Source organism: Filicampus tigris, chromosome 1, assembly GCF_054856515.1.
Source record: "Filicampus tigris isolate MCC_2025a chromosome 1, RoL_Ftig_1.0, whole genome shotgun sequence".
In the NCBI taxonomy this organism is placed as follows: Eukaryota; Metazoa; Chordata; class Actinopteri; order Syngnathiformes; family Syngnathidae; genus Filicampus; species Filicampus tigris.
In genome coordinates this window covers 31,032,024-31,042,198 of record NC_141217.1, presented here as the reverse complement: position 1 = coordinate 31,042,198, position 10,175 = coordinate 31,032,024, and the positions used below count along the sequence as shown (strand labels likewise).

At 43.6% G+C, this 10,175-nt stretch overlaps 1 protein-coding gene across 7 annotated transcripts; it reads right to left on the bottom strand.

The window, feature by feature from the left end:
- Window positions 1–606: 606 nt before the first annotated feature.
- fam110a (family with sequence similarity 110 member A) lies at window positions 607–9,642 on the bottom strand. Of its 7 annotated transcripts, none has more exons than XR_015086960.1 (6): window positions 9,476–9,642; window positions 6,299–6,871; window positions 5,011–5,666; window positions 3,095–3,206; window positions 2,916–3,015; window positions 607–2,832 (listed from the first exon to the last, which is right to left on the bottom strand). XR_015086960.1 is itself a non-coding variant. In XM_086031891.1 (5 exons), exons 2-5 carry the CDS (start codon window positions 6,764–6,766, stop codon window positions 3,312–3,314), a joined length of 1,071 nt encoding a protein of 356 aa, XP_085888017.1. In that variant the 5' UTR covers window positions 6,767–6,871; window positions 9,476–9,642; the 3' UTR covers window positions 3,297–3,311. The 7 variants fall into 7 exon arrangements, 3 of the variants coding, with proteins under 3 accessions (XP_085888017.1, XP_085887983.1, XP_085888009.1); XR_015086963.1 differs by having other exon boundaries at window positions 2,916–2,989; XR_015086959.1 differs by having other exon boundaries at window positions 607–3,015.
- Between the last annotated feature and the right edge of the window lie 533 nt (window positions 9,643–10,175).

Sequence of the window (10,175 nt, the reverse complement as noted above, 5' to 3'; positions counted from 1 at the left end):
GACTCCTTCTACATCTCTAGACTAATTAAGTCTGGGCGGGCATCTGATATCAATTTAACATCAATATGATATCAAAATTATTCAGTAGATGTCATATTGATGTTGAATTGACAATGCCCACTGGGTACTTTCTACATTTCAACAATTCAATTAATCCCACATTTCAGTTTCAGAACTCAAAATCTAATTCCTTCATAAATTGTAGTTTTATTATATTTTAACTTTGCTGCGTTTTGTGTGTTATCTTTTTTTTTTTTCAAATTTGGTTTCATTTTGAACTTGAGTGCTGTGCGCAGGGGCCATCGGGAATTTCGGAAAAATATGTGATTTTTCCCGAACGCCCGGTGTAGCTAGCAGCCGTTCACCCCTCCTCTTGCTAACGACGTTTCAGCTCGTGACGGCCGCACCTCTCGCAGACAACTTTTCAGTGCATGAAGGCCACACACCAATATTATTGCCCTCTCACCACCGTCCACCCAAGCCCAAACCCCTCCCTGCCCCGTCGACGATTATTTTTCGGCTGCAAGTCACAACCGCCCTAACCCAATTTTGGGGAAGGGGGACTGCCCTTTTCAAAACTATGCGACCCCCCCCCCTCCCATAACACGACGCAGCAGCATTGTTAAGAAAACAAAAGAATTAGTGAAGCCCATTTTAAGCAGTGTGTCTGTCGCGCCATATGACATCAAAACGCTGAAAAACAACATTTGGGCCATCAAGACAAAGATACAAACCCAAACAAGTCCTTTCTCTTTTTGGCCATTTGTGTTGTCAGAGTTTGTCTAACAAACGCTGACTTTTTTTTTGTTTTTATCTGCCGTCTTTGTACAGGTCACCATGCTCATAAATCCACCATTACCATTTCTATCTCAAATCAACTTTCTTTCGTGAAAGGAATTAAAATGACATTAATCCATACTAGATCCCCACCCCCAAAAAACATTGGGTTTTTTTAATAAGAAATACAGCACAGTATATGTACAATGTTCTGAATAAAAACATGCAGAATGTAAAACTTGAATGTAAAAGAATACTAGTCCACTCTGTTGACCTGGGCCCCCTGGCTTCATTTCTAAAGCCAACAGTCTCAAACTTGGGTTTTAAATTGGACAGTGATCCTAAATTGGACCAGCAAATCAGCGCTGTTGTAAGGTCCGGCTTCTTTCATCTGAGACAGCCGGCTAAGGTAAAGCCCCTCCTTTCTCATCACAATTTAGAAACAGTACTAATCCATGCCTTTGTTACTCGGCTAGATTACTGTAATGCACTTTATTTTGGAGTCTGCCAGTCCTCTCTCAAATGTCTCCAGGTGGTCCAAAATGCTGCTGCTCGCCTCCTAACCGGAGCTCGGAAGATTGAGCACATAACTTCTGGCCTCCCTTCACTGGCTCTCAGTGTATTTTAGGGTTCAGCCAAGGGTTCGGTTCCCCCCCCCGCAAAAAAATAAATAAATAAATAAATAAAAAATCGAACCATGAGTACGTGGGAGTCCACTTCAAGTATTTTCCTTAATTGCTACGTTTTTTTGCCAGGCTTTCAACAATTTCTCTGTCTTTCCCTGGACAGTGGTCAGCAGTTTAAAAAATGATTTTGACATCCCTGGCTAGCGTTCTAGCCTTTCCCCACTCCTGCTGCCTGAGTGTCGTTCAAATGATAGAAGTAGTATGTTCAAACTGCATCGCCACGTCGACTGCATGTACACCTCGCTCATGTTTTCCTATGGTTAGGAAAAAAAAAAAAAAAAAAAAAAACCCTTGGCAAAATACCCGCACAGAAAACGGAACAGGCGAGACCGAAGTACCCGCGTGAATTGATGATGAGCGGATCTTGTGAAGTTTGCTGCCACCATCTAGTGGCAGCGTGTCTGTAGCTCACTCAGAAGTCAAATATTTGCTCAAACACTATAATACTGTCGCTCATGATTTACAGCTGCAGTGCCCATTAGGTAGATCATAAGCTATCAGTAGCTCTCGGAGGGAGTGTCGGTCGCACTCATGGCATTAACTCAATCACTGCCAGCCCTCCCAGTTTTATGCTATTCGTGTAATATTCTGTAGCTGCCTAGCAACGGCAGTGAATGAGCCTCCCTAAACAGGCGCATAATCCAGACATGGACATATACACGGTGCCAAAGGAGGACTTCTTCACAACTCAGCGGCAATGTCATTCTTGGCAGAGGATAAAGAATATGCCCATGAGTATTGCTATCATGTTACCATGTGTTGCTCCGCCTTTTGTATTCAAATATGCTGCGCGTACAGTGTTTCAGGCAGCAAAGTCATCTGCAAAATCTGTCAGCGTCGATCTCATAAAAGAGACAGCAAACAGGCTGAGGCTTCACACTTCAATTGGAGAGAGAACACTGGTAGATGGTTTCCTTGGGAGGAGAGTCTGCCGATGAGTCACCTTCTCAGCATAGGGTGGTGACTCACATGAGCGGTGACATGATTTCCTGCTTCCATTAGAATTGGTTTCTGAAAGAGTCCCCTTCATCACGGCGTTCGCAGTCTGACATCATGAGACCAAGATGGCGCCTGACGATTGATCAACAGGACAAGGCTTCACCAGGGCTGATTTCTGATGGGGCTATGGTGGACGGGGCTTCACCAGGCATCATCTTTGAATCAAAGTTGTGTTCCACTGAAAGATGTTTGTGTGTCACCGGGGTTGATTCTGTCCATGTCGTTTGGAGTTCTCCCCCCGCGCTTGTGTGGTTCGGGCCTGAAGGCTTTACTAATTTAGCAATTTTCAGCAGTGTTGCTATTATGTCACCATGTGTTGCTCCACCTTTTCTATTCAAATGCGTGCATTGTATGTATCGGCCAAGCCCCTCTTTAGCCCCGGGAGGGAGAGAAAAAAAAAAAACACTTAGCTTGACCAAAAGGTGAGCGCCTTCATTTTTGGGCAGCTTTTACCTGCACAACTTCCAGAAGATCTGCAGGAGACACTGATGGGCACGGATGTCGGCTGATGTGGGTTGCGTGCATTCCTGCTTGGAAGAATCCCAAGTGACACCTGATTAAAAACAAGGTCAAGATTTTTTTTTTTTTTTCCCTCATGAGGCCAAATACCCTCCTTGTATTTGCAGACATACCGATGACGTTGTGTCCACACGATCCGGCCGCCATCGCGTCAATTTGGGACGGTTGGAGGAGACGGTTCATGCTCAGACGAAAGAATGTCACCAACTCTGCTAGCCGGACGTGCTGCCGGTTCACAACAAAGGATGTTCTTTGGCACGTTCGTTCTTAGGTCTTGAATTTGACACCGGAATGTGGTTGAACAGCTCTTCAGGTGAAAGCCAGGTACTTTTATTCGGTCCGCATCCTCACATGACTAAATGATCAGGAGTTTGAGAATTTCTATAAACAACATTGCATTTTCAGAGTTCAACTTTTTATTTTACAAGTTGCCAATCTAAAACTCAACACTGATGCACCAACCTGTCATTACAACTGTTTGGGAGTTAGGATCCTGCACATGCAACATAAATAACTGAACAAGACCAGGATTGATCAGATTAAAAAAACAAAAACAACAACAAACATTTTTCATTGTAACTTTTAGAACACCATTGTTCACATAAGCTATCAGTAAATTACAATTGTATAAATAAACTGTCACATTTAATAGCTCGTCATCTACACAAAAATAATCACCAGGAAATAATCAGTTGTGTTTTGCAACAGCAACAGAAACAAACGACAATGTGAGAGCATTTAATGCCATTCACAAGATCAGTGTTTAAAAAAAAAAAAAAAAAAAAAAAAGTTGACAACTTTGACCAGTTGTCCGCCATCGTTTCACATCCAATGGGGCAATGATCACCAGTCAACCAAAAACAAAACACTATTACAAATAAAGCCATGAGCTTGTCCAAGAGAAATGTGGTGTTAGGGTGGGAATTTACGAAGCCCCTGACATAATGGGAGGTGGGGGGAACAATTTTAGTGCACAAATGCTAATTTGGGCCAAAGGAACTGTGCCGATGCGTTGGATAATTGGGTCAGCAAATGGAGTGTACTTTCTCTAGAAACATTAATGAGAGGTCGATATTCTGATTTACTTTTGTTTTAGGCTGGGAATGAGCAACAAAGATATTCTGAAAAGTCCGACATTGCAAGGAAGCATTACCAATATGTACTGGAATAGACTTGAGATCCAGCTTGCTTCAGTGGCAAAGGTTACGACCTTAAGTATTGTAGTTTCAAGTGGAGGTGCGTTCCATTTACCTTCCCCGACGTCCAAGTTGTTCATGGGAACAACATGAAACAGATTACCAGTACTATTTTGTCCGTATGATTTACATATTACATCGCCAAATTTTACCCCCTCAATGTCTTAGGCTCCATAGTTTAATTTTTTTAATTTGTTGTTAATGTCCACTTCCACACCTGCACAGCACAACATTGTCAGCCCGCAATTTTGTGAAGCTGCTTCAAGGTTCAACGTTTCATACATGTAAGTAGGGCTGCAAATTCTGGGGCTTTCAAAGTTGGTATTTACCTGTGAGAATTAATTTGGATTAATGAGAACAAACCAATTGAAGGTTGGCTCTTGCAGTGAATTCAAATATATCGGAGGAAAATATAATTACTGTGCAGCATTATGCCACCTCACGATTTAAAGTTTGGATTTTTTTTGGACGATGATTTATGAAAATAGGAAGGTCAGCTTTTAATAAGCCTGTCTTGTTAAAAAATGGATCGCTGTATTCATTTGCTACAGTCTTCAATTAGCCTGAGATGGATTATTTTTGGAAAGTGGGAGGAAGGCAGAGTACCTGGGTACCCCGGCTAACATACAAACAGGAAGTTGAGAATCGATTCGAACCCCCGAACATCAAAATTACAAGGGAGATGTGCACCAACCTCAGGTCCCCTGCGCTGTCTGAAAGTAGCAGATTTCCATTAAACCACCCTCAATTTTCAGTTCACTCCTATCAATTCCCACAGAAATTCTCATGGAAACGTTCCGCCCGTTCACAACCTCAACGGGAAACTCACTCACTTTGCCTGCCGCAGCCCGTAAAGCCATTTGATCACCCTGGCGTTCCTCTCAATGAGCGACACGCCGTAGGGAACGCGCTCCTCCGCCTCCTCGTCCTCGCCGTCTCCGTCGGGACCGCCGGAACCGGCGACCTCCGACCCCGGAGCGCTGACGCTGCGGAAACGGGCCAGAGACACCATGTCAGAAGCGGATCCGGCAAACTCCTGCAGCTCCGCGGGGTCCAAACCGCACAGGTTGAAGAAGCGCTCCAGCTCCATCCCGGCTCGGGAAATTTGCTCGCTCATGTCAGATTTGGAGCGGGTCAAAGACGGACGTTTCCTGCTGCGGGGGGAGACGGATGGGTGACGGCCGGGGGAGGGAGGGGGCAACGCGAGAAAGACCGGAAGCGGGGAGGTAGGAGGGTTATCCGGTTTCGGCGGAGCGGCGACAGGTTTCGGAGGAGACGGAGTGGCCTTTGCGCGGAGGAGGAGGTGCGAAATAGTCGGGCGGAGGGGAAACTGGGGGTGCAACGGGAGCGGCTGAAGCGGCTGGCGGATGAACAGCGGCGGCCTGCGAGGGGTCCGCGCGCAGCTGGCTTGAGGTATGACATCTACTCGGCGCACCGCCCCCGCCGTCGGCGATCCAGGACTTTCCACCAGGCCCGCCTTCAGTTTCACCTAGTCGAAGAACAGGACACAAACTTTCTGTCATTTGTACTTGTTCGTCCTGTCATTTAACGTTCGTTAGGCATCGTCTAACTCTGTGGAGGATTGTTTGGAGCGTGTTGGGCCTTGATATTCTTTGATGAGAGCACTTCTGCTTTCACCAGCAGCATGTTTACAACGGCTGCTATTTTTTAACTGAGCAGAGAATATCGGCATAAAACGTAAGGCATGAAAATCGGCAAATATTTGTGAAATTGAGTTTCAATGACAATCAAAAGCAATGGTTCGGTATCAATTCAGTGAGTTCTTCCTTGGTGACACATCTCCAAGGAGCAAGTGAATGAGGCATCTTCACAAATCACTTGACTTTGCCACATCCAATATGGCTGCAGTGTCAACGTACTAAAGGTACTCTGTGTGTGTGTGTGTGTGTGTGTGTGTGTGTGTGTGTGTGTGTATATATGTATATATATATATATATATATATATATATATATATATATATATATATATATATATATATATATATATATATCATTTATGATTATATTATTATTTTAATTATAATCTTGCATGTTTTATGTACAGCGCTTTGTCCAAGCTGTGGTTGTTTTTAATGTGTGCTCAAAATAAAGCGGACTTGCCTTGGTGTGACTGGAGCAGGGAGGATGGGACGGCGTGTCTTTTTTCTGAGAAATCCGCATAGGGGAGTCATCAAGGAATCCTGCGCTCGCATCCGTACTGGGCCCGTCGCTCACATCACTGATCAGGCTGCTCAGATGTTCCAGGTCCAGCTGGACGGACTCCTGCTTGTTCTTTGGCTGGCCGGGCGTCTTCTTGGCGGGCCTGAGAGCGGTGGCGACGGGGTTGAGCAGAGGCTTGTTGCGCACGTCAGGAGGCCTGACCGGCTGCTGCTTGGACAGCGCCACCTGGCTCTTGACGTACTTGGCCTTGTCCGCTTCCAGCCTCTCCACGGCACTCTGCTTGGGTCGGACGGCCGAGGGCGGACTTTGCCGGGAGAATTCAGGTCCCACGGGGCCCTTGGGCCGCAGGCGAGGAAATGTCGCCGATGCGCCGGGCCTCGCCGGCTGTCGGACGGCCCCCACTGGCATTTTCTATCTGCTTCCTGATTACAGTTGGAATTGGCTTTAGAGGACGAGTGAGGTTTTCTTCTTTTTGTTGGGCTGGTTCATTGTCAGCAACGCTTTGTTAATGAGCTGTGGAAGAGAGACCAAATAAAACCAGTAACTGAAAACTAGCAGCGGGTGGACAGATGGAAAATATGGAAAAGACTCAACCAGGGGTCGCCAACCTTTTTGAAACCGAACGCCACTTCTTGGGTAGGCCTACTGGTTAACTAATGCAAAGGGCTACCAGTTTGATACACACATTTGCACAAATTACCTTTAATTATGCTATTATTCATAATATTCATTGATGTGAAGACATTGATCATGTTAATGATTTCACACAGTTAAACTATGATTCCTACACATGTTTATCATTTCAAATGGTCACTTTTGCAGCATTCCTAGGAAATCACAATGTGCCATCATTTGTGAGCTATTTTTCAAACAGGCCTGTGGGCTACACACATACTCCTGGACTACCTGATGCCCATGAGCACCATATTGGTGACCTTTTCATAATGTTGGTAAACAATTGGCACTTTACTGAAAACTGAAAACGATGACAAGCCCTAATTGTGTTTTGGGTTGCACAATCCGAACTACCCCAAAAGGAATGGAGAAATTGCTCAGAAACATATGATGACCTGACAGCGGATTTGGCAGCCCGGAAATGCACACGTGTACTTCTGTAGGGCCTCTAACAACTGATGCTTGCACTTTGTATTAGTAATTTGTATTCAAATTCCTTATTTGTTTATTTCCAGATGTTATCCAAACTGCTTCTGCTCACAAGGGTCGCGGGCGTGCTGGAGCCTATCCCAGTTGTCTTCGGGTAGGAGGTGAGATTCACCCTAAACTGGTTGACAGCCAATCGCAGATTTCCAGATCTTTATTTGTTAATAGTATTGGTATTTATGTATTTTTTTTTTTCAAACCATTTATTAAATTTTTATTTATTTGAGTATTTGGTGTCATTTTTAGTATTTTATCAAACTATTATTCACCTCATTTTTGTGAACGTTTTCATAACATTAATATTGGCAAGTTATTTTGTAAAATAAAGCAAACCTGACAAATACTCTGTCAGGGGTTGGTAGGGGAGACCTCAAAGCATTAATACTTAGGGCACCAAAATGGCTAGCGCCGGCCCTGGTTAGGGCGTTAAGAGTGAATTTCTGAATGCACCCTGCATTGATGGCAGCAAACAAGTTCCGGTCAGATGAAATTTCCACTTATAAGTACGGAAAAATTATATTTTTAGTTTAAAATAGCTTGGCTTAGCATAACTAGAATCCTGCGCGATAACTGACCAGGACTCTACTTTTGGCCACAATGCGATATGGTATTCAAGTTAAGATAAGCCATGTTAAGTTAAAAAGAAAAAAATACATAATTAGAAGTAGAAGTTTCAAATCCAACAAGAACTCGTTCACTGCCATCAACAAGGATTTTGGGTGCCAGTCCAAGCTGTAATTTTACAAGTCACACATGACCAGCCAAACTATGAAAAAAATTTTAGTCAGAAAAATATGGTAATTGAAAGGGATTCCATTTTTTTTAGATGCAATTTAAATTTTATAAATGAGTCCAATTTTTAGGACTGTCACAGTGCGGCAGAAGAGAAGATCGAAGCTAAAGCGATTCAGCATGCAGGTTTCTCAATCTTTCTGCCTTGGTCAATAACTATCAGTTCCTGGGATTAAAACAATTCTACATCTGAAAAAAAAACCTCATGCACTAAGGTTCAGTCTCTTAGGCGGTTATCATTTGCTAGCTAACTTAACAGTTATTTTCGTCAGTTGGCACGTTAGCTAACAATAACACGACTTAAAATTGCGCAAAAGTCTTCAGCACACACAACATGATCCCCACCTCCCATTTTATTTATACTAGTGTGCATTTTTAGGAATGTGGGGAAAAAAGAATATTGCGAGTATTATGCAAGTTAATAAGAGGGACACTACCGGCCGGTATTTGGTGTTGCAGACGTTGTGCAGAGTGCGTTACGTTAACAAATCGTGAAATCTAAAATTCCTTTGGTCCTTACATTTCAGAGACTGTGTTTTGTTACTTGAGTAAAGGAGTTCAATCAGTACTTCCACTTTTACGGGTTAATGCAAGTGTCAGTACGTGTACAGCGCGTGAGTACTTTTGCCAACTAATTATCTCGATCGGAGACAACACACCTGACGCCTCTCTCCGCGTGATAAGGTGAAGACAGCACAGGTGCTTCCTTCCCCCCTCTTGAATTTCTTTATGCTCTGCGTGTGCTAGTTTAAAACAACCAATCTGCTCCTTGCCACTCACGTTCTGCACATTGTTGCCATGCCAGATCCTGCGCCGGAACTTTTGACCCAATCGCATTCATTGGTCTTCACTTTTACATTCGTCGCTACAGTTCAACGATGTTATCTCCTCAAGGTTTCACATAGCTAGGTCAAGTACAGTGTGTCATCATAAAAGTCTTTCCAAGTCAAACGACAAACAAAGGAAGTATGAAATGGAAAGGGGCAAAGCCTCACATATAAAGGACATGTAAAGATAAAAAACAAAACGAACCAAAAAAAACGTCCCATATGTGTTGAGGACTCGAGGCATGCGCGGGCTTGCCCTAAGCAACTCAACAATTCCTCCAACGCCAAAAACAAACAGACGACGAGAGGGCTTAACAAATAAGAGGCATTTCCGCACCTGGACGTAAAGAAAGTTGTATGTTCGTCTTCCCTGCCGCTGGTGTTGTCGTCCTGCGATCTGTCCAGTGTCCACGTTAAAAGTAACGACAGGATCAAACATTTGGGCACCACTAGTCAAACCTGCGCGACAACTCTAATGGGCTGGCTCATGCACCGCCCCCTTTTTGCTGATTGGTCCATCCCGAACGAAACCCGGAATTGGTCCCTTCGGAACGAAACCCGGAATTTACCAACTGTTCAAATTTGTATTTTTTACTGGTAAAGTTCAATTTTTTTTCTAACATCAACTTTCCAACACTGACTTGCTTTAACATGAAGAACTGAAATAAGTTCCAGTATATTTTTTAACAAAGATTTCAGATATGAAACTGAATTGATCTTTATTGTTTTTTCTCACGAGCTACTTTTGCTTTTAATTTGAATTGTTCACAACCATTAAAAACGTGACACGAATGAAAACAATTAATGTTACTGGATGAATGATCCCATTTTATTTATATTAGCGTGCATGCTTTTGGAATGTGGGAAAAAGCCAGAAGAAACCCCATGTAGTACAGGTCCCCGTGCTCGCTTGGCTTTTCTCTAGGTACAAGTACGACAAACACCTAACCATGAGAATAGAATCAAATAGACGCATCTTCTAAACAAGATACCTGACCATGTAATGTGGTGTTCTTCAATAACGTTTTCGGAGGCTA